The sequence below is a fragment of the Leptonychotes weddellii genome, chromosome 10, assembly GCF_054177405.1.
Source record: "Leptonychotes weddellii isolate Sample4059 chromosome 10, ASM5417740v2, whole genome shotgun sequence".
Classification (NCBI taxonomy): Eukaryota; Metazoa; Chordata; class Mammalia; order Carnivora; family Phocidae; genus Leptonychotes; species Leptonychotes weddellii.
The window spans coordinates 59904429-59927829 of NC_138378.1; the positions used below are offsets into that span (position 1 = coordinate 59904429).

The window sequence follows — 23401 nt, forward strand, 5'->3', positions numbered from 1 at the left end:
GAAAAACAAACTGAGGGTTCTAGAGGGGAGGGGGGTGGGAGGATGGGTTGGCCTGGTGGTGGGTATTGAGGAGGGCACGTTCTGCATGGAGCACTGGGTATTGTGCACGAACAATGAATCATGGAACACTTCATCTAGAACTAATGATGTAATGTATGGGGATTAACATAAGAATAAAAAAAAAAAAACATAAAAAACTTTGAAACAATCCGTTAAGTGACCAGGTGCACTTGACAGCAGTTTGCTCTTCAAGATTTGGCAAAAAAATAAACGGTAGCATCCAAAAAAAAAAAAAAAAAGAAAAGTACACTATCATGGGAGAGGATATTTGCAAATGACATATCCAACAAAGGGCTAGTATCCCAAATAAATAAACAACTTACACAACTCGACACCCAAAAAACAATCCAATTTAAAAATGGGCAGAAGACATGAACAGACATTTCTCCAAAGAAGACATCCAGATGTCCAACAGACACATGAAAAGATGCTCATCATCACCAATCATTAGGGAAATGCAAATCAAAATCACAATGAGGTATCACCTCACTTTTCAGAATGGCTAAAATCAAAAACACAAGAAATAACAGGTGTTGGAGAGGATGCAGAGAAACAGGAACCTCATGTACTGTTGGAGGGAATGCAAACTGGTGCAGTCACTGTGGAAAACAGTATGGAGCCTCTTCAAAAAGTTAAAAATAGAACTACCCTATGACCTACTAATCACACTACTGGGCGTTTACCCAAAGAATACAAGAACACTAATTCAAAGTGATACACACGCACCCCTAAGTTTATAGCAGCATTATTTACAATAGCCAAATTATGTAAGCACCTCAAGTGTCCATCAAAAGATGAGTGAATAAAGAAGATGTGGTATATATACACAATGGAATATTATTTGGCCATAAGAAAGAATGAAATCTTGTCATATGCAACGACATGGATGGAACTAAAGAGTATAATGCTAAGCAAAGTAAGTCAGAGGAAGACAAATATCATATGATTTCACTCATGTTGAATTTAAGAAGCAAACAAAAATGAGCAAAAGGAAAAAAGAGAGAGAAATCAAGAAACAGACTCTTTAACTATAAAGAACAAACTGATGGTTACCAGAGGGGAGGAAGGTGGGGGATGGGTGAAATAGATGATGGGGATTAAGGAGTGCACTTATTGTGATGAGCACTGGGTGATATATGGAAGTGTTGAATCACTATACTGTACACCCTAAACTAATATAACACTGTATGTTAACTATACTAAAATTTAAAATAATTTTTTAAAGAGCACATTGTCATTACACTAATATTTTATGTGTTTGTTATGCATTTTTAAAAATATTTTATTTATTTGAGATAGAGAGTGAGAGAGAGAGAACATGAGCTGGGGGACAGAGGAAGAGGGAGAAGCAGGCTCCCTGCAGAGCAGGGAATCCGAAACAGGGCTCAATCCCAGGACCCTGGGATCATGACCTGAGCTGAAGGCAGATGCTTAACCGACTGAGCCACCCAGAGGCCCCTGTGCTTTATTTTTAAATTAATCTAATAAAATTTGTAAACATGTTTAAAAAAATAAGAATTCAATACATTATTTTTTCCTCATCACAGTTTTCTAATCTGTTGATTCTAATAAATCAGGATGATTAGCATTTCAAAAGAAAACAAGCAAAAACCTGGAAGAGATATATTTAGCAGAGAAAGTTTCTAAGTATGATCTGTATTTTGAATATGTTTTCCAAAAGAAGTGCAAAGTAAGCATTTTGCTCTTCTCATTGCATTCATATGTTTATCAGTTTTCACCAAAACAAAGAAGCCATGTTGTTTTTTTTTATTTCAAGCACTGACTTTTCATATTTTTAAAATATGTATGTGCAAAGTCCAATATTAATATTTAACATTAATTAATGTATTATGAATATTGTGCTGAAAGATGTATTGAGTTAATGTCAGCAATTATTAACAATTTCAACTAACACTATAAAACAATTTTAGCAGCAATTGCCTCAAATGATAAATTTTTCTTCAATTTAAAAATAATTTGCTTCCTCAGATGTTTACTCAGATTATTATATTGTACTTGCTGTATCTAAAGACAGCAAGAACCTTAGCACATATAAAATTAGAAAGTACTTCTTTGTAAGTATTTTAACTTCTTAAAATAACAGTTTGCTACAAAATCAAATTGCAAGCTGGCAGTTGCAATCTCAAGCATATAATGAAAGAAAAAGAAAATACGAAAGGAAGCCAGGTGGTTATGAGAGAGGACCTGAGACTTTATTATAATTGAAGTTTTCACATGGAACTTTATCTTCAAACACTCTTTAGCATTGCTTACGTATAGTTGATTCTGTGTCCATTAAGTTTTTAGTTTTAGAATTATATAGAATTGATACCATCTTAAAAAATGCTTTAAAACATATATTCTATAATTCTTAGGCTTCTCTTTGATAGGGGACTTCTGTGTGTAAACATTCATACTGCTTGTCACTCTGCTCGGTTCAGCCAGACTAGCCACAGTACAATTTTGAACACACCTAACAGCATGGCTGAAATTTAAAATACTGACAACACTAAATGTAACAAGGATGTGGAACAAGTGGAACTCTTATATGTTGTTGATGAGACTATAAAATCATCTAGCCACCTTAGAAAACTGTGGGACATTGTCTAAAAAGCTAAATCAATGCCTACTCTATGTCCCAGGCTTCCTAGTTCCAGTATACCCCCAAAAGAAATGAATGACTATCCAAACTTATTTAAGAATGCCCATAGTCTTAGTAATCCCCAAACTGGAAATAAACCATAATGTCCATTCATGTGAGAATCAATAAACACATTATGGTATATCCATACACTGGGATACCACTCAGAAATAAGGCAGAACTAATGATACATATAACAAAATGGATAAATTTCAAAAATATTATGCTTAGAGAAAGATACTAGACAGAAATGAGACTATTCTTTATGATTCCATTTATATGAAGTTCAGGACAAGAAAAATCATCAATGATGACAGAAGTCAGAATAGCAGGTGGGATAGGTGGGTAAGCTCTCCACTGACAGTCACCACTGAAAATGACAAAAAATGTTCTGTGTCTTGACCCAGATGGTTATTACATGGGGGCCATAAATGGTAAAACTTCTTCTACTGAACTGTGCGCTTTAAATTTGTGCATTTTATCATATTTAAGTCATACTTCCAATTTTTTTAAATATTTTATTTATTTGTCAGAGAGATACCACAAGCAGGGGGAGCGGCAGGCAGAAGGAGAAGCAGACTCCCTGCTGAGCAAGGAGCCTGACACAGGACTCAATCCCAAGACCCCAGGATCATGACCTAAGCCAAAGGCAGATGCTTAAGCAACTGAGCCACCCAGATGTCCCTATGCTTCCAATATTTTAAAGGGAAAATCCATAACAAAAAGGGGGAAAAAAAGATCTTCAGTATGCTTCTTAATATTATAGGCCAAAGTTAGTACAAATGGTGTTCATATTTTCCTTTTAGGGTCCTTGCTCCAAAGCAAGCGAAGCAGTCAACAAAATTCATACAACAGAGAGCATCTTGAAGGGGAGGCCATGCTACGCACATGTAAACAGCTCCACGCCATGGCTAGCAACAGAAAAGAGGAAGTACTTAACAACATTTAGTTACCTCATTCTCTTTCTCTAGGTTGAGGTATTCTTAAGACCTGGAAACTCTGTAATCATTTTCTACTAATTCTGTTACCCCCATGGCACTCCTAAACTCCAAGACCTCACTGCGCTGCTATTAGCTTCCTACATTTCGCTCGTGACCCAGAACTGCTTGCTTGATCAACCTTCTAACACACCTTGTCTTATGTCATTTCTATCACAGTTATCTGACTAAATGCTGTTCACTATCTCCTGCTTGTGGAAATACAAAAAAATACCCTGACAAGCAGAGTCATCTCTATGGGATGGAGGGTGAAATGAGGACCAAAAAAGTAATTAACAACAGAGAAAAACAGGAAAATATTAAAGTTCTATATATTAATAGCACTGTAAACAAAATTAAAAGGCAAGTGATTAACTGTGGAAAAAATGCTATTCACATACACAATAAATGCAGTAAGGGTTAACAACATTTATACAACATTTTTACAAATCAACTCAAACAAAAGGAATACACCACTAGACAGACTGGAAACCATGGTGAATAGGCAATTTGGCAAAGTATAATTGGCAAATCCACATATGAAGATGTTCAGACACGGTAAAAGCCAAAAGTGTGTAAAATAAAACAATGAATTATCTTTTTTTTTTGCCTACAAAATGACAAAGACCGGAAACGGTGATGATAACCTGGGATGACCAGTGTGCCAGGAAACACACAGCACAGGAGATAATATAAACCAATACCCTGGAGGAATGGGGGTAGAATTCAGTTTGGCAATGAGTGCCAAAACCCTAAAAGTAACTGTACTTCCTAACTTAGAATTTCCACTTTCTGCACAACAAAGATATCTGTATTTAAGTATATCATTTATGACAGCAGTGTTTATCAAATTTTTAAACGGAAATAATCTAACCATCCCACAACAAAAGGTCTGGTAAAATACATACGATCCATGTAGATTACCAGGCAGTCACTAAAAAGTTATTGTTTAGAAGGAAATTAATGTCAAGGAAAGATGTTTAACATATATTTTCAATTTTAAAAAGGGATGCAAAACGGTATGTACAGTAAAATCTTTTTTTTTAATGTTTAAAACTATAAAGACGAACTATTAGAAACACCAAAGTTTTAATGGTGCTTATGATTATGATGTTTTTTTTTTCAAACTTGTTTTCCAAATCTTGTACAGTAATAACAAACATTATTTAATGTCAGTTATCTCCAAATGTCTTAAGGGTTTGACAGAAAGAATTTAAAGACACATGAAGCCTCTCCTTTTCCTTCTTTCATTAACAAAGGCAGAATATTAAAATAAGGCCATGTCCTCATGTTTCAACCTTGCATTCCCAAGGATATTCACATTAGAAAATCCTTCCTCCCAATACCTTTTCCCCACTTCCCCCAACCCCAACACTATTTTCTCTCCATTTAAAAAATCTCTATAGTAATATAAATTAAGCAAGGAAACATTTAAAACTGTCAGCTTAATGGTGCACATAGGAGTTATGGTTGCTCTCAGTTCAAGTAAATTTTAATGAACAAAGCAGCTCAAAACCTAAAAGATATTCTCAATTTATAAGTGGAAAACTTGTTCAGTTGCTCAGAGCTTGTTTATTACCATGGGAGTCACTTGGTTTAAATTCTTCACAAAGAATGGCATGGATATGGTTAGATTACTCAAATTTTGGGTACCTCATGAATAAAGCTAAGAGGAAAGGAGTACTGAGCTGGGTAAGAAACCCAAACTGAATATTTAATCTTCCTGGGTCTCAGAGTTCTCATTTGTAAAACTGGGGGGGAGGGGAGGAAACTAGTCAATCTTTAAATTCCCTATTCCTACCCCAAGTTTCTGATTCTAGAGATATATTTGTCATCTGCATAAAGCCAAAAGGAATCAAGAATTATAACCCAGTAATGATGTCATTTTTAGCAAGGTATACATGATTTAGGAAGAAGATCAAGAAAGAGGAAGTTCAAAATAGATTTAACATTAAAAAAATCACAAACATTAAAGGGGATGAAACTTGGAGAAGACCGTACAAAATCTAAAACATTATAAATAGGGTATGATGACATGTATGCCAAAATAACACCTGCATCAAAGCTTTCATGGTTGGGGTGCCTGGTGGCTCAGCTGGTTAAGCATCGACTCTTGATTTCAACTCAGGTCATGATCTCAGGGTTGTGAGATCGAGCCCTGTGTTGGGCTCCACGCTGGGCATGGAGCCTGTTTAAGAGTCTCTCTCTTTCTCCTACCCATTCCCCTCTCTCTCCCTCTCTTTAAAAAAAAAAAAAAAAAAAAAAGCTTTCATGGTCAAAGGTAAAAGCTTTAACCATTAAAAGGCTTTTTTACTTGGGGAAAAAAAAGAAGAAAGGACATCTTAGTTTGCATTATAAACTAAAAAGAAAAAAAAATCCTTTCTAAAGATTTTGGGAATATAAAACCAAAGAATGCATCAAAAGAAGGGCAAAAGGAGAATGCTGACTAAAAATTTTTAATTTTCTGTGTGCATGTATCCATTCACATACACATGCAGATGACTCAAAATTATAACTATGGAGCAAACAGAGTTGGCTGAATGCAGGGACACCCCATTCCATCAAAACAATAGCTAGGAACCTTTAAAGGGAATCTGCTTGTAGTCTACTTCCTGTATGAATATTTATTATGTATAACAATCCTTCCTAGGAAAAAGACAAAAGACAACAATTTGTTAGTATCCTTGTTAATACTCTCAGGAGCAACTAATCACTAATGTGATATCAGGTTTGAAATACTTTCCTACACCATTCTCCTTGCATCCAAGTGACATCCTTGTGTTCTCTGGATATAAAGTAATCACTTTCTAATTGTTCATTAGACAATATGTGTTGGAGGCTTACAAAGAGCTAGGTAAAGGCGAGCAGTTGAAGATATAACTTGATAACAGTGTAAAGTCATTCCTCAAAGAGTTGTCCAAGAACAACTTACATTATAATCTCTCAAAGCAGATACTTAGAAATGCAAATTCTTGAGTCCCACCCTAAATTTACTGAATAGAATTTCTAGGGGTGCAGCCCAGGCAACTGTAGTTTCAATAATTTCCCTAGGTTATTCTGATACAATTTAAATGTTAAGAATCATCAGCTTACATCAGCTTAAAGTATTATGATTTCCTAAGTAACTGGGTTACATATATTATTAAAATGTTTTTATTCTTCCTAAATATAATTTACATAGCACTTTACAAACATTATGCCATTTATTCCTCACATAACATGGTTCAATAAAGACAAGGACTGTCACTTTTATCGCATTTTAGAAAGGTCATCTAGCCAGCAACCGGTAGACTCCAAATTTCTTGCTCTTTTAACATATACAACAGATTTCAATGAAAGCTATCAAGACACTAGAGAATGAATCTTTAATGGTGGAATCACAGGCAATGGGAGAAATATTTAGATGTTTCAGGCTATTTATATGGCTCAAATTATCGTTCACTGTTGACTGTAACTAGCTTTAAAGTCAATTCCAAATAACAGTATTGAATGTATTATTGCTTCTATATAAAGATGCTTTCTATGAATCATTCTATAAACAATTCTATATCTTTGAGTATTTATTGTTGGACATCACATTAGGTGGTAGAGGTGCAACAGATACCCTACTCCCTGTCCTCAAAAATTTAATCTAGAGGAATTAGAGTGCTGCTTCGAAAATGTAGGCAATGTTTCTACAAACACGTACCTTGAATGGATCTCAGCATACTCTCTAAACTAACGTACCACCTGGAAGCATTTACTTTCACCTAGCTGGAGAGATCTCTGCTTCAGGGGAATGCTGACCATCTTGCCAGCTGGGCATCATTTTTCATACTATTATAAGCAAAATACATTCCCAAACTGATACTCTCTTTGTAAATTTCTTGGCCATCTTTGTGAAGAATCAAATGCCTTAGTTATTAAGACTTGACAGAATATCTCGATTTTCCAAGTGCTCTTAAATAATTCCATACAAGTAATTGGGGTATTTTAATTATATGTGGCTTCTTCTTACTGTCCATCTTTAAAAAAAAAATAAAGCATTTGTTAAATGAAGATATGTTAAGCTAGAGTGCCTTCCCAGAGTTATGTATACTTTTTTGAGTTAGTTCAACAGTGATAAAGAGACAGTAAGTTCATTCTTCGAGCTAGAATCCTCATTTATTTTCCAAAAGACAAACCCTAATAAGCAACAAGAAAATTAAACCATCACACTAATAAAATATATTAAAAGCCAATCTCTAATCTTGAACCATCTCACTGCAGGGGCCAAGGACAGGCTGCCCTAACATGCCACTTTTGCATATTGTTTATTTTAAATAAAAGTTACTTCAGAGACAGCCTGCGCAAAAGGACACTCAGACCCTCTCCGTTCCACTGAAAGTAGGAAATAAATCTCCCTTGTAAAAGGGAGGTAACCCCCTCGGGTACCCTCTCAGGAGGTAACGAGATATCCTTATCACCAGAGATAAGATATTCAGGGCCAGGAAAGCTGCAGTAAATAACCCTTGTTACTTTTTACTAATTTACTACCCCAGACCAAATTCTATTTAGAATTCTTTACTAATTGAAGCTCCCAAAGTTAAATTTTCTTTGTCCTATCAATTCCTCACAGATTTATTGTCCCTTCATTTAAAAAGTATAAAAACTGCCTGCCTTGGTCATTTCTTTATTCATTATTTGGCCTCAATTTCATTACTGGGCCTTCATGCACAAATAATAAGAGGTTGGTCTTGTTCTACTGTTAATCTGTTTCATGTAAACTTAATTCTTAGTCCAGCTGGAAGACTTGAAAGGTAGAGGAAACATTTTTCCTTCCCTTCATCATCAAATAAACTTTTTTTTTTTTTAATTTATCTAAAGGGCCTTGATTCCTTCGTCCTTTTTCTACTAGCCCAGAAGATCAGGGAAGACTTAGTTCTCTCAGTAGTTCCTTCCCAGATTCCCTGCTGAATCATCAGGCATACTCACCTCCTTGGGATTCTGAGGACAGTACCCACAGACCCTGTGCTCACCTATGCACATGGCAGAAGCAGCACTGGACTTTGGGAACCAGCATGCTGTGTTTAAGTCCCAGCTCTGTCATTTATAAACATGTGGGCAAATCAGGCCACTTAAAGTTACCACGCCACAGTGTTTCCCCACCTGCAAAATGGGGCAACACCTGCCATGTGAGATTTACAGGCTTACTGTAGGTGTCATGTAAGAAAAGCACATGAGAAACCTTTTTTTTTTTTTTTTAACAATTAAAAGCTCTACACATGTGAAAAGAGAAATGCAATGAAACATCTCCCCAACCACTAACAGGATATGGACCAGGTTCCTATAGAAATGTGAAGAGAAGGTAGATCTGTGCCTGTCTAGTCCATGGGATGTGTAGATGGGGTCTCTGGCAGGTCTGGAAAGCAGTGGTGGAGTGAAAAAGAGATGTGGCTCACATCTGCTGCGTGCTGCTTTAGGACTTGGAAGGCCTCCCTGCAGCATCTGAAAGAACAGGAGGCAGGCAGGTTGAATTCCAAAGCCAGAGGCTGCAGAATGCATTTGATGGTGTCTTTGAGGCCCTGTGTCCTTTGGTCGTCAGTAAAACAATGTCCCACCCCAAGTAGCAGGCCCTGATAAGTGCTGTTGATGGATGACTGGTCTCTGGATTCTTGGCACTTGTTGGAACACTGATTTGCCAGCAGAGAGTGTGCAAACCCCCACATTTTGGTAATAACCTAAATATTTGCATATTGTGAATGAGGAAGCTGAATGAAAGAAATCATATAAAAACAGAAAGTCCGTTCCCTACATATCCCTCCCCTCGCATTTTCTCTTTGCAGATGCAGGACTTTGAGCCGTGAGGATAGCAGGGCTTCCTAAAGGCAAGGGAAGGATGGAGCACCGCCCTGCTCTCGGGGGGCTTTTTGTCGCTCAGGAATGTGTTCCTCTCTAGCAGCTTAAAGCCAGCGTCTAGCAAGCGCAGCATTGTGTTTTAGAGTTAAATGAAGAATCAGGTCTCTATAGAGATTGTGTCTCTGCTGAAAATTCTATCTCTGATTTCTAAACACCTACTCGCCGTAGCGCAGACTGCCAAGGCACGTTCACTAGGGCCCTGTTTCGTGAATGGCAGGCGCTTCTTATGAAGAGTCTCCAGATTCTCCAAAATACTACGCTATGGAATGCATGAATGCATAAGGTGGGACTTAGACTCGTATGTCTTAAGCCCCAGAGGCGCCAGGCAATGCTTTCTCCTTTCCCTAAGAACACTCTTCATTATCTATTATCTATAAAGCATCTATCTTCATTTAGGGAAAACTCAAGCTACCTGGTTTCATAGATTAAACTTTTTGATGGCACTCACATACAGCAGTAAGAAAACCTTGGGGGAGGGGCAATAAAGACAATAACTTTGATCTTATCAACTGTTTATCTTAAACGCATCTTGCTTGGACTGAAATACTCTGTTGATATCACCTCAAAGCATTTCTTCACACTATGGGGTGTGGAAGTAATGGGTCACTCCATGAAGTGATTCTATCTCAAAGTCTGCATCATCCCAGGTGATCACATGCCTGAAATAAATTTGCTTCCAACTATCATGAAATTTTGCCTACTACACACTCCCTAAGATAGCCTCTTTTTAGAAAGGATTAAAAAAAAAAAAATCAAGCCTGGATATTAAGTTCCTGTTAAAACATTCATTTATTTTAAGAAATTGGCTAGCTATCTTTCAAAAATAGGTGATTAAATTACAGTTGCTGGGCATTTTCATTTGATTTAGTATTCTCAAATGCTTATGCTGTTTAAATGCTAGACTCTTAGCATTTGGCTACAGCATAAGCAAAGTGGCCACAGTAAAAGAAGTGACATAGCGATTCTGGGCCAGGAAATACTGTTTCTCTTACCGAAATCTCTTTCAGCTGTAATATAGCCAGGTAAAGCTGGCTTTGCCTTTGCTGACATTTTCAGAGCCTAATCAGAATCATTTTCCTAAGATTCTCCTCATCAATGCTCTCTCCTTCCCTACCCTATCTTAAGGAGTCCTAATCTAAATTCAAAACGAAACTTCGAAAGAAAACAAAGTTCCACCCTAAGATGCATCAATAGCCTTCGTGGTTCAGCCCTGCTACAGGTTTCCTGGTTTAACTCCCCAAGGGAAAGAGGGCATAAAAACTGTTGGTTTTATGTATAATATCCTCTTGTTAATATCTGTGCCATCCTTTTTTGGATGAATCAAATGCCAGGAAAGGATTTCGATTTCAACCCCTTGTCTTTATGTACGTAATCCACCAAGTCAGTCTGGCATGATGAGAAGACAATCTATTTTAAAAGACTCTGAGGATAGTCCTGTTTATAACTAACTTCAACCCTTTCTGGATTTTTCCTTAATGGAGTGCAGAGCCAAGAAGACCCACTGTTGGTGAGAGGTTAATCTGTTAGTTGAAGAGCAGCCACAATTTATCAGGTCCTGTGCCAGAGGATTACATAAAGTCGTCTTAACAACAAGCCTAGAGTAGAGATTATAGGCTCTACTTTACTCTTGAGGAAGAAAATTTTACTCTTGAGGCACAGAAAGGTTTAGAAACTTGCCCAAAGTCAGTTAATTAGTGGATACAAGGAGACCTAAAAGAGTAATCCTTCATCTCGCTACAGAATTCCCAGAATTTCTGTGGTGTTAATATAAAAAAAAACAAACAAAAAATCTTTAAGAAAAATGTAGCTAAGAGATTTAAACTCCAAAGCGTTTACCACCTTTTCTGAATGATGCCCCAACTTACAGTCTAATTAGAAGTGAGTGGAAGAAATGCTTAAATTTTTTATGTATGTCATATAAATACCATGCATATATAACCAAAACAATTTGATTTTTAAAATATTCAAGGTTTCATATTTTAGAAACCATAATTAAAATCAGGATAAATACTCGAGTAGTTCATTAATTGTCAGTCTTTTCTCTATACCCTGCCTTTAAAACTATACAATTTTATTTAACCATTTATAGAAGAAGTCTTTTCATCTCATAAGACTACAATCACGTAATCAGACAAAATGTAACTATTCATTTTTAATTGTGAATCATGGCTGCACTTGCAAATTAGCCTATTATCACAGCAGATCTATCAATTTGGTGGGGAATGTATTTTCCTATTAGAATGAAAGAAGTTAATAAACATTAATAAGCATCTTAAATCAATCACTCCTTTACTCTTGATGTGGTGGTGGATATTGAGATTAATAAGTCAGTCAAAACAAAGTGATGAGGAAGGGAGGCACAAGGAAGCCTATTGATGCCCTGTGTAGTTAAAAAAACACGTTGCTTAAAAACAAATTGGAAGACAAGGATGAGGCTCTAAACCTTCATCGAATGACTCATTGGAAATTAAACAAAGTAAATCCAGATAGTCATCCTTGGTTGGTCCCCTATGTACTGCTGGTGATAAGAGCTGGAGGAGAAAACAAAATGCTCAGTCAGGATAAATTACATTTGTTGGTAGCAAAATGTAAGGGTTAAGAGCATGGGCTTCCGAGGGGGCCTGCTTGGGTTTAAATCCAGACCCCAGAACTTTAGTTTTTATAACCTTGTCATTTCTTAACCTTGGTATGCCTTAATATCCTTCTGTGTAGAATGGGAGATTGCTAAAACCTACCGCATGGAATGCTGAGGATTAACTGAGTTGATATTTCGTTAAGGGATTAAAACAGCACCTGATGTATAACAAGCACTAAGTGATTAGTCAATAAATAAATGATGTCATTAGCCACTTACTACCGCTTCCATAGCCCTAGTTCTTTCTCTGTGCAGCCTTTTTACTGGGATGGAATAAGAAATAGTGAAATACCTCTACAGTATTTAAGTCACTTCCTTATTACAAGGCGAGAGCTAATTTCTTTTGAAAAGATAATTAAAATTTTTATTTTATTAAAAAGTAAAAGCAAAGTTTTATGTTTAAAAGTAAGATTACTGAGGCAAAGGTTTTATTGCTGGCAAGTACAAATAGACTATTGTCATATATTTCAATCTTGTAGGCACCGAGACAATCAATACCTTGTGCATATACAAAAATATAGGCTTCTGTATAAAGATGTTTATCAGAAATCCATCTGCAGCATTCTACTTTTGATTATGGTATAAGTTGTCCATCACAGAATCAAAACTTCTATTATCACATTTAGGACAAGTCCCAAGGAGAAGAATAAATGGGGAAACCAAATACATTATTTGCATATATAACAGTGTGTCCAGTTAACCACTGTGCTGACAGAGATATATTTATTGTTCATCTTATTCCAGCATATGTTACCAGTCTGACAGTAGCCATGAAAAATAACTGATACAGCATATTGTAATTTTGAAAATGTTAAAGGTACACTTCAAGAGGTTAAGTCTAGAGTGTTGAGGAAAATTTCATTACTTCAACTTTGGAGAGGTGTAATGTAGAAAATGATCAACTTCCGGGCACCTGGGTGGCTCAGTTGGTTAAGCGACTGCCTTCGGCTCAGGTCATGATCCTGGAGTCCCTGGATCCAGTCCCGCATCGGGCTCTCTGCTCAGCAGGGAGTCTGCTTCTCCCTCTGACCCTCCCCCCTCTCATACTCTTTCTCTCTGTCTCATTCTCTATCTCAAATAAATAAATAAAATCTTTAAAAAATAAAAAAAATAAAATAAAAACTATTAAAAAAAAAAAGAAAAAAGAAAATGATCAACTTCCAATGAGTATGTTAGGGCATAACTAGTCCAACATGGCAAGACTCTCAGAAGTCAATGTGGAATTTCTATAATACACCTTGAAGGCAAAAGTTCCGAGGTATTTAAACTTGTCATGCTCCAGTATTATTTCTCTATGCCAGATTGAAACATATATGATAATGAAAAGGTAATGACATACAACGCCATAGACACAAACTAGAGCATTTATCAGATTAACAAAAGCAAGATGTTAAAAAATTAGAAAGGTTAATTCACCAGGAAAGCTACACACTTCTTTAAACATCCTGCTGCATACCCAAATAAAAGTGCTAACTGGATACTCTTGGAATACTATGACACTGAACTTCCCTATTTGCCCTGAACATATTTTTTTAGAACAGCATCACAATCACTCAGAATGATGTGCTTTATGCTTTATCCACCCTTTAGATAATTCAATCTTAAAGTAAAATTAGACATTTCAGAATCCAAACTCATCTCAGTTTTAAGAAGCATCAAAAATACCACTTCTGTTTAGCAGCCCTGAATCCTGTAGTCATCTAGAAAAATATGTCATGATGACCAGATGGTAACTAATAGCCAAGACAGGCTGAACCACATAAATAATTACATGTACCAGTGTTAGTCCAATGGCAACTCATATAATCAAAACAACTGCGCAGAACTGATGTCCGAGTCAGTAAATGTCACTGCCATGTATTTTACCACACATTAAAAATCACTTCTTTACCATTTACTTAAACATCTTATTTCTAGTTGCTAATTTTCAGAGGTATTTCATAATACTTTTTCTCACCAGTAGAGTTATATGAAAAAAAAAACAACATGTACACAAACACATAACAAAGTCCATAATGTGGGTCACATGATATAATACATTTAAACTACAGATCCCATAACTAAAAAGGGTCTAATACTTTTACTCTCTCTCTCTCTCTCTCTCACACACACACACACACACAGCTATCAGATTCATATAAGCTTCATGTAAAACTTAATATGTACATAACCATGTATCTTGCAAGTACCCTGGAGAAATACCTTTCTACGTTACCTTAGTTCCAATCCACAAATCCCACAGATATCAAGTTCACAAAAATGACAGACACAGCAGTTTCTTCTTATCTACCTGTATATTTAGTGATTAACACAAAGTTTGCTTAGGGATCATCATCTTTTAGTCATGAAGTATTTTATTATCATCATCATCATTTGATTAATGTTATTTATCACTGTCTAAGTATAATGCTTTAAGTTGAATTTGAAAATATCCCTCATTTATTAATCCCTCCCCATCCTACTACCTATTTTCAGCTAAGTATCAAAATGTAGTATTAACTAAAATTTCTTCCACTAGAATGGAGATACAAATTTCACATATATAGTCATTTACAATTCTTAATAACTTTATTAGTTAGCTACCTTTTCTCAGCCAATTTTATTCTTAATGAAGAAACTTTTTTTTTTTTGAGAAGTGAATTGGAAAATGACAACATTGGGACAAAATTCAGGTCTCCTAAATTTAAATGCAGTATTTAAAAAAAAGAAACCTTGCCTCTTATCCTCTTGTAGTGGAAAAGCAAAAGTACTGCGGATACTTATTAATTAAGTGACCCTGGCAGAATCATCGCCTCTCTAAATCTGTTTCCCTGTCAGCAAAATTGTGATCATAAGCCCTGCCAGGGTTATGATGATGATTAAATGAGACACTTTAAATGAGGGCTCTGTGGATGTATATATTTAAAATATAGCTGTTTTTACTAAGTTTCTGTCTAAAGCTTGAGGGAATTCATTGTTATATGGTCAACATTGAAAAAATTCTTGCATTTTGTGAGAGAAAGGAATATTTAAAAGGCTATTAACAATTTCTGTATAGGGAGATATTCTACACCCCACAGAGACCCAAAAGAACTGGGAAAAAGGACCAAGTAAAGAAAGAGGGTGCTTTTCTAAGAGATATTCCTTAAGACCTCGGCTGAGTGGCAAGTCTTAGGCAACACCCTGAGCCTGGCCCCCCCACCATGGTTCCTGTGCACCTAAGTAAGCCACCTCTAAGTAATGAGGAAGACAACTGGAGGGCTGAGGGGACCTAAATACAATTTTTGCAAAAATATCTCCAGTTACAGTATGTTTAGAATCAATAAGCCTCCGGGAAAAGGCAACAGGAGTATGAGGATTTTAAGAGATTCTTTTTATCAAAGGAAACTTGGAACTGAAAGTTGGAAATGATTTTAGTCCAACTGAAAAATTATGTATATGAATGACTAAACAATATAAAAAGCCATGCTCAACATTATCATTAAGGTCATAGCCCATCAGAAAACCGATTGTGTCTTTCATTTAGAAGAGACACAGGATATAGTGTAAAATGAGGCAGGGACAGCTGTCTCTGAGGATGAACAACATAACTGGCTGAATCAGAACTAGAATCCAAGTCTCCCGATTTCAAGTCTGTTGTTTCCACTTCATGTGTCTTCTCTCTGATACCTCTTCTAATTTTTTTTAAATTTTATTTTATCCTAGTAAGAACACTTAACACAACATCTGCCGGCTTAACAAATTTTTAAGTGTGCGACACAGTATTGTTACTCTAAGCACAAGGCCGTACGGCAGATACGTAGAACTTATTCATCTTGTACAACTGAAACTTCATGCCTGCTGATTAGCGACTCCCCACTTCCTCTTGTTCCCAGCTCCTGGCAACCACCATTCCCTTCCCTCATTCTAGGAGTTTGACTGTTTTAGATGCCACATATAAGGGGAGCATTTATCTTTCTGTGACTGGCTTATTTCACTCAGCATAACGTCCTCAAGGTTCACCCATGGTACACTGAAGAAGTATGGTCTTTTTTTTTAAGGTTGAATAATATTCCATTATCTCCATGTACTGCATTTTCTTTATCCACTCAATCAAAACCACAATGAGATATCACCTTATACCTTTTAGGATGACTATTATCAAAAAGACAACAAATTTAACGAGGATGTAGGGAAACCAGAACCCATTGTATACTGTTGGTAGGAATGCAAAGTGGTGCAGCCATTGTGAAAAACAGAATGGAATTTCTTTAAAAGAAGAACACACATACACACACACATGCACAAAACAAAACAACAACCAAAAAACTACCATATGATCCAGCAATCCCACTTCTTTAGATCCAAAAGATCTAAAATCAGGATTCTGAAGAGATATTCGCATTCCCATGTTCATTGGAGCACTCCTAAAAATAGCCAAGATGTGTAAACTAACTAAATGTTTAATTTTTTTAAACAAACATTTATTTGGGGCCTATTATAGTCTGGGCATTCATCAAATCCATGGTCTCATTTATTCTTCACTGAGTTATAACTCATATTTTAATTTTATGGATTGAAAAAACAATCTTAGTGAGGACAAGTAGTTTAGTAAATTTATACAAGGTTAGTAAGTGGCAGTGGCTAAATTTTCAAATAGATATGTGTCTGTGAATTATCTTCACCAGACCAAGCTGCCTCAATAGTTTTTAGAGTAGTTTGAATTTAAGTCAAGAAGCCCCTGTATTAAATAGATTTGCAAAACCAAACTTATCTCTATTTGAAAAATAAAAGACTTCCTGTTTTGTTAGAAATATATGCAACTTGGTGAAAAGCAATTGTGCAAGAAGCTCTTTCTGGAACATTAATATTAAAGGACAATATAATGTAATGTAGATAAAATCCACTATGTTGATGTTTTTATCACATCATTTCATGTTGAGTCCCAGATGACTGCCACACATACACAAACTTGTTTTTTGCATTTATGCTCAGAGGCTACTTGTTTTTACAGAACAAGGTTTGTTTCTTTGCTTAATGATTAACTCTAACAATAGCTTGGATTTTTTAAAACTAAATTGCAGACTTTCTGATGGTCCTGCCATGGGTACCTTGCTCCTCCTCTCTTACCTCTATTCCATTATCCCAATTATTATCTAGCCTTCCACAATCCCTGATGCACGAACACAAAAACACGCACGTACCATATATTTTCTGAAGGAATGGATGCACAATCTAAAAAATAAATATATTAAGGTTGGGGGCAACCAAAAATTACCCGAGAATCTTGGATTAGTTGGAACATGACTGATTGAAAGCTTCTTCTAGAAATATTAGCTGACCATCTTATCTAAAATAGCATTGCAGTGATGTATATTTTTGTCCAAAAAGCCAATGTAAGAAAGAGGTGTGGGGCAGAAATGTCTATTTCAGCTGAATATTCATAGCCAAAAATGTTTTGGGTCACACGTATGAATTAATTACTAGAAAAGCTAAATTTTTCTTCAACACTAAGTATATTGCAATAGGTTGCAACTCTCTTGGTTGATAGACAAAGGAGCAAAGGGATCACTGTATCATACAGCAACTTACATCTCAGAAAAACAAAAGAAAAACAAAACCCTCCTCAGCAGAATCAATGAAGTGAGCAGTGGGACATCAGTGAGGTGACCATCAGCCTCTCATACAGTATTCATTCTTGTTAACACATGTTGGGAGCAAAATGCTAGGCTTTGGTCCTTGCAATGATTTCTTCTCCAAGAGATCAACCATTAAAGCCCATGGTGGACCCTTTCAGCTGCTCTGGGCTTTGGGCCATGAAGCCTTGATTCTAACTCCTCTTTGACTCTGATCAGAGACTTGGCTTCATTTTTCGGTACTCTTACGGTATGCCTCAGTACCCTTACAAGGAAAATGTTATTCTAACTCCCTCCAAGACCGACAGCTCCTCTTAGAAGTTAGTGTATGTACAGAAGTGCCTCAGAAAGAAAAATGTTATAAATTCAAGATATAATTACTATTCTTATATAACAGCATTGGGCTACTTCAATTACAAACCACACTTTTAAAATCTGTTAACATTCCCTTCTGGGAAAGCCCTTTTGCCCTTTAATATTATAAGCTAATCATGACAGTATAATTTCCGGAGCTCATATTTGTGGGAGGAGAACGGCTAGCCCTGGTGTGCTCAGTTGTGTGATGGCTCTCTCCTTCCTTTATCTCCTGCAATTACTGAGAGGTTCTAAGCTAATTTCTGAAAGTATGCAGAGGTTCCCAGGAAAGCCAGGAGAAGAGATGGGAACCCGAGCACTGCGCTGACATCATTCTATGCTTGGCACATATAGCACATCACTAAAGAAATACTAACTGAACACACTGGTCTATTCTGAACTCTCGCTGGCTTTAAGTAGCATTCTTAATTATAAGCAAGCTTGCTTTTTATCATTAACAGTCATACAATTCTCTGGTTTTTTAAATGAAAATATAATTTTTTATGGAGGTATTCTCATCACTTATATTTTTAAGTACATGCAAAATAAAATGGATTCTGCGGTGATCTCAAAACCTGCTTCTCGTATGCATTTTTAAAAAAATCCTCATCATAATCTCTGCAACTGGGTCAGCTTGCGAAAAGATGCTCAGGGTAGCCATGAGCGCTTTCAGCACCCTGCAATCCTTGTAAGTGACACCTCATAATAGTGCAAATGAAGCATGGCAAGATGAGAAAATGAAGAAGAATGAAGAACCTGGATAGTCAACCCAGCAGTTTTCAAAACATAGAGGGTACACTCAATTTTATTCCCTAAAATAACACATGATTTTTCTTTTACACATTCAAGCATATACATGCTTTCCCTATTATGAGAAAAAATGCTTATGACTCCAAGAAATTCTAATACAAAAAGCCAGGCTGGCCGATTTGTTCATCAACATATGTATGTTTTCAGTAGTCTCAGATTTTGAACTAAACCTCATTTACACCTGCCTTGATTTTCAGCTACGAATTTATCATATTGTCATTCACCTTTGCTCTTCCCCTTCACCCTCATCTATTAGGCTCAAAGATTATTTCCTTGTGGGTCCTTAGACTAATTAGCTGAATATTCAGGCAGTTTATTGACCCAAGAAATTCAACATCACCTCTTTCTTACTAGGTTTCTTTTAAGCCACCACCCTGCCTGCCCTGCTCTCAGCCCCTCTGCATTCCCACCTTACATCTCTCCATCTTATTTCATCCCTAATGTTCCTTGATTGTTCTCTAGCCAGAGTTAATTCCCTCTTTTCAAGGAAGGAAAGGGATGAAGTATGAAAGATTCACGGCAGCTTTTATTTGGCGGAGGCTGGCTACTGACAGGTAAGTTTGTTACTCTGATTTAAAAAAAAAAAAAAAAAAAAAGGGAATCAGAAATCTTCCTCCAGAAGTATGTGTAATGAGGGTGGGGAGAGTTTCAAAAACAAATATGATCATACAATACAACCTTCAAAAAGGAAAGAGAAAGTTCTCTGACCCAAAAGAATAATACCAACCACTGCTCACGTACAGTTTTCTCCACTATCTTCTATCCTTTCCTTTTTTCAATGATAGGTGCGCCTAGTTTTTCATTCACATACAGACAATCACTGTATTCTGGAGGGGAAGAAATGTTTGTAAAGACCAGCAGACGGCGCCTGACTGGGGCAGGAGCTGCGGTGGGAAGGGCAAAGGAGTGCCGGCTCTGCGGCAGGGCCCCTCGGTGTTCACCTCTCTCCATTTCCCCAGGGCGCTCCCCATTCAGTTGCCTCAGCCCTTGGGAGAGGCAGAGCCACAGAAAAGGAGAAGTTAATATGCATATGAGATGATTAGCCAAGCACTTCCCACTGGCACAATTAGGCGCCCCTCCCCCTCGCATACCCCCATCTGGCTCACCTCACCCACCCACTCTATGTCTGCCCCTTCTGCACCCTGACTTGCCTCCCTCCCACGGGGCTCACACAATTTTGCACAAAGGCAGGGCAGTGGGTGGGAACAGCACCCAGGTAAAAGGAGCAGCAAGGTCCTGGAATACTGTGAGCAAGTGGTGAGAGCAGCAGAAACTCCTTACGGTTTCAGGGGGATCTAGCCTTTCTGTTATTCTCAGCTAAGAAGCCCAGGTGTGGGGCATCACTCCTCTCCATCCTAGCCACTCTGAACTAGAGAAAATTCTTGAGAGGAACCTGAGGGAAGGAAGGAAAGGGGTTCCTAGGACCCACAGCGAGGTGTGTCTCTAAGCCACTCCTAAAGAGGTGTCAAGAGAATCTGTTCTCTCTTCAGTTGGGTTAAGCCAGCTCCTCATCTCTAACCAGAATTGTCCCCAGGTAGGAAGCCTGTCCCTGGGGAAGAGGACTGTCCTGGTATAAGCAGCAGCTGCTCTGGGGAGAAGATTTACCTAAGAAGAGGGGCAAAGGATGGAAAGCTGAACCGAGTCTGAAAGAGAAAGGGGCCCTGCAGGGAAAGGGTGGGGGGAGGGATTTAAGTCTCCACAACTTTCACCCTGCCTTTTCAAGTAGCAGACTTGACACTGGGAGAGAAGAAACACAGGTAGTAGTGGGAAAGACTCACAAAAACAGTTTGATGTTTTATTTATTGGCAGTTCAGGGAATCTGAAACAGGCACTTATCTGAAAACGAGAGGAACCTGGCCTTAACATTGTTGGCCGCTCTGGAGAAGAAACCTACCAGCCAAGGCTCTTCTCCACACTCTGCTCTTTACAAAGGAACCTGGGGTCAGGAGAATAGTTTCCCTCTACTCTAACTTCTCCTCCAGGCAGACCTCCTGGCTTAGACCGGCCAGCACTGACCCCCTGCCCTCTCTGGAAAGCACTCAACTCTTGAGTAAGAAGGAAGCAGGACCTCCCTCATCCCAACAGCCTTCAGACAGGATCCGGGGAGATGGGTTTGGGTAGCTGCTCTGTTTAAAAAATAACTCTGCTCTGTTTAAAAAATAACTCAGTCCAATCACCAAGAAAGAGAAGTGTTATTTGTGTAGGTGGGTGGAGTAAAGGCAATGATGTTCAAAGGTCCCCCCGGAGCCTGGCAGGGGGCTGGCCGGCCCTGGAGAGGGTGCCTCGGGGACTCTCCTACCTTCGCCAATTAAGGGAAGAGGTGGGGGCAAAAGCAATTGGCAACGTGCTGAGTGAGTCCTGGGACCAACCGCTTCACAGTCACTGCGGTCTGGGCACACTTTGAAGGAATGTACAGGCTGGAACCTCTCCCTCCCCCAGGCCTGGGAAAATGGGCAGGAGGTGGGGCAGAACACACAGCACAGACAAAAGGTTCTGCAGAGCCCTCCTCCCTGTGGCGCCCAGGTCCCTCGGCTGAGCGCGGCGCCCCATCCGGCCACACCGAGTGACCTTCTGGCTAGTAACGCCCCCTTCCCGCGGGGCCCAGGCGCCCGGCCAGGGATGGTCCTTTAATAGGTGCCCACATCTTTTCTCCCGGCACCCCGACAAGAAACGCCCCTCCCACCCCTCACCACAAACACCCGCGACGCCTTCCCCCAGCCCCTTTCTATTGTCTTCAAAGAGATAAGTGGCTCCCACCAAACACACCCAAATGCACCTCCCTTTCTCGCGCTCCCATTTCTCTGAGCCTTAGGGGCCGGGAAGCGAGCGCAGGGTTGAAAGGGAGACAGGGAGTAACCCGCGAGAACTTGGCACCTCAGACCCACCGTGTCCGCCTCGCAAGGATGCCGGTGACCTGTAGATTGCAATAGGCACTGAATGATGCTTGCTGCTGCCATGGAAATGGTGGATGTGGTGCGCTCCCAAACTGGACGCCCCCCATGCCACTCCTAGGAGGCCGCTGAGGGTGAGCGGGACTATCCAGAGCAGGGCCAGGCGCCCCCCTGCGCCGCCGCCGCCGCCCCCGGGCGAGCCCAGCTCGGCGCCGCACCGGAGCATCCTCTGGTACATGGCGGGGCGCCCGCCGAGGGGCAGCCGCCGCGGGAGGCAAAGTTTGGGGCGCGGGGAGGGGAGAGGGAGCCGGGGAGCGGGCGGCTCCGGGTGGGCTGAGGGGCCGACCGCCTCACCGCGCCAGGGCACCCATCCTCTCCCTCCTTCGGACAGTCTTCTCGGGGTCCTGGAGTCCGCCGTGCCTTGCACCCCAAAGAATCCGAAACATAGCCGAGGCAAATGCAGCTGATGGGGGGCTTGTCCGGGAAGGCAGCCCCGGGGAACAGCGAGCGCGGAGCGAGCGGCTGCTCCCAGATTTCCAGGGCTCCAGGTTCTCGAGAGATACTCCCAAAGAGTTTCGGGCGAGAGTGCGTGCCGGGGGGGTGGGGAGCGGGGAAATTGTTTAAAGCTCCTCCCGGAGGGTCCTCACTTCTACATGACAGCCATCCACCGCGAATCCACTAGGTAAATCCATTTAGCATTGTGTGTGGGGACTGGGGAGGCCACTTCGCCGGCCCAACCTCCTTTCAAGGGAGAAGCAGACCCCATGGAATCGAGGCACCCCTTCCCTCCATTCAGCCCCGGCCCGCTCGCCGGATCGCGCCAGCCTCCCCCGGGCAGCGCGCGGAGCAGCGGCGCGCATCGCCTGCTCCCGAGGCAATCTCCGCGTCCGCCGCCTCCTGACACTTACGCCCGGCGAGGGGTTCAGAGGGAAGAGTACACCCTTATGAAGGAAGCGGGGATCGAACAGGGGAAAGAGAGCGGAGGAAAAGAAGAAGCAGACGAAGGAGGGGGGTGGGAGGGAGAAGAAAAGAAAAAGAAAAAAGAGAAAAGAAAAGAAAAGAAAAAAACCACACACGCTGGCGAAGCGAGGGGCTCTATGCAAATCTGCAGTCTCCAAACAGCAAATCACTGAAGCTCGGATGCAATGCAGAGGACGAGCCTATGTAACGAGGGAGGCTGGTCTAGCTTCCCACAGAAATCGCCTTGCTTTGCCTCTCATGCATTCTCCACACATCAAAGGGACACGTGTACGGCGATGCGGAGAACACCTAAAAAGCAACTCTCCCTCCTCTGCCAGGTGATCCCTCCGTCTGAATTACAACGGCAAATGGCACCCTTCCCCTACCCCTATGGTTTAGATGTAACCAGTGTCTTGAGAGCTCTTAAAAGGGAAAGAATTCGGCTCTTTTTATTGGACCAAACTTGTTCTGCCAGGTGTTCAAACCCAATCGGCTAAATATGGTTTGACACCATCTACTCAAGTATCAGTTTTGGTGATCTGTTAATTACACATATTACTCATAACAAAGAGTCCTCGTTCCCACTACAATACCATATCTCA

General features: G+C 39.6%; 1 protein-coding gene across 17 annotated transcripts in view; it reads right to left on the reverse strand.

Annotated features, from left to right (window-relative positions):
• NRXN1 (neurexin 1) overlaps positions 1-23401 on the reverse strand; it is a 1086089-nt gene that overhangs the window by 374286 nt on the left and 688402 nt on the right. For 2 of the 17 annotated variants that reach the window (XM_081833546.1, XM_081833545.1), the window contains exon 1: positions 21834-23106. The exons of 13 other annotated variants lie outside the window; for them this stretch is intronic. In XM_081833546.1, coding sequence (XP_081689672.1) covers positions 21834-22077 — 244 coding nt within the window. In that variant the 5' untranslated portion in view covers positions 22078-23106. Of the gene's footprint in view, positions 1-21833; positions 23107-23401 lie in introns of those variants that run through there. 2 more of the 17 variants (XM_081833548.1, XM_081833547.1) reach the window with 1 other exon arrangement.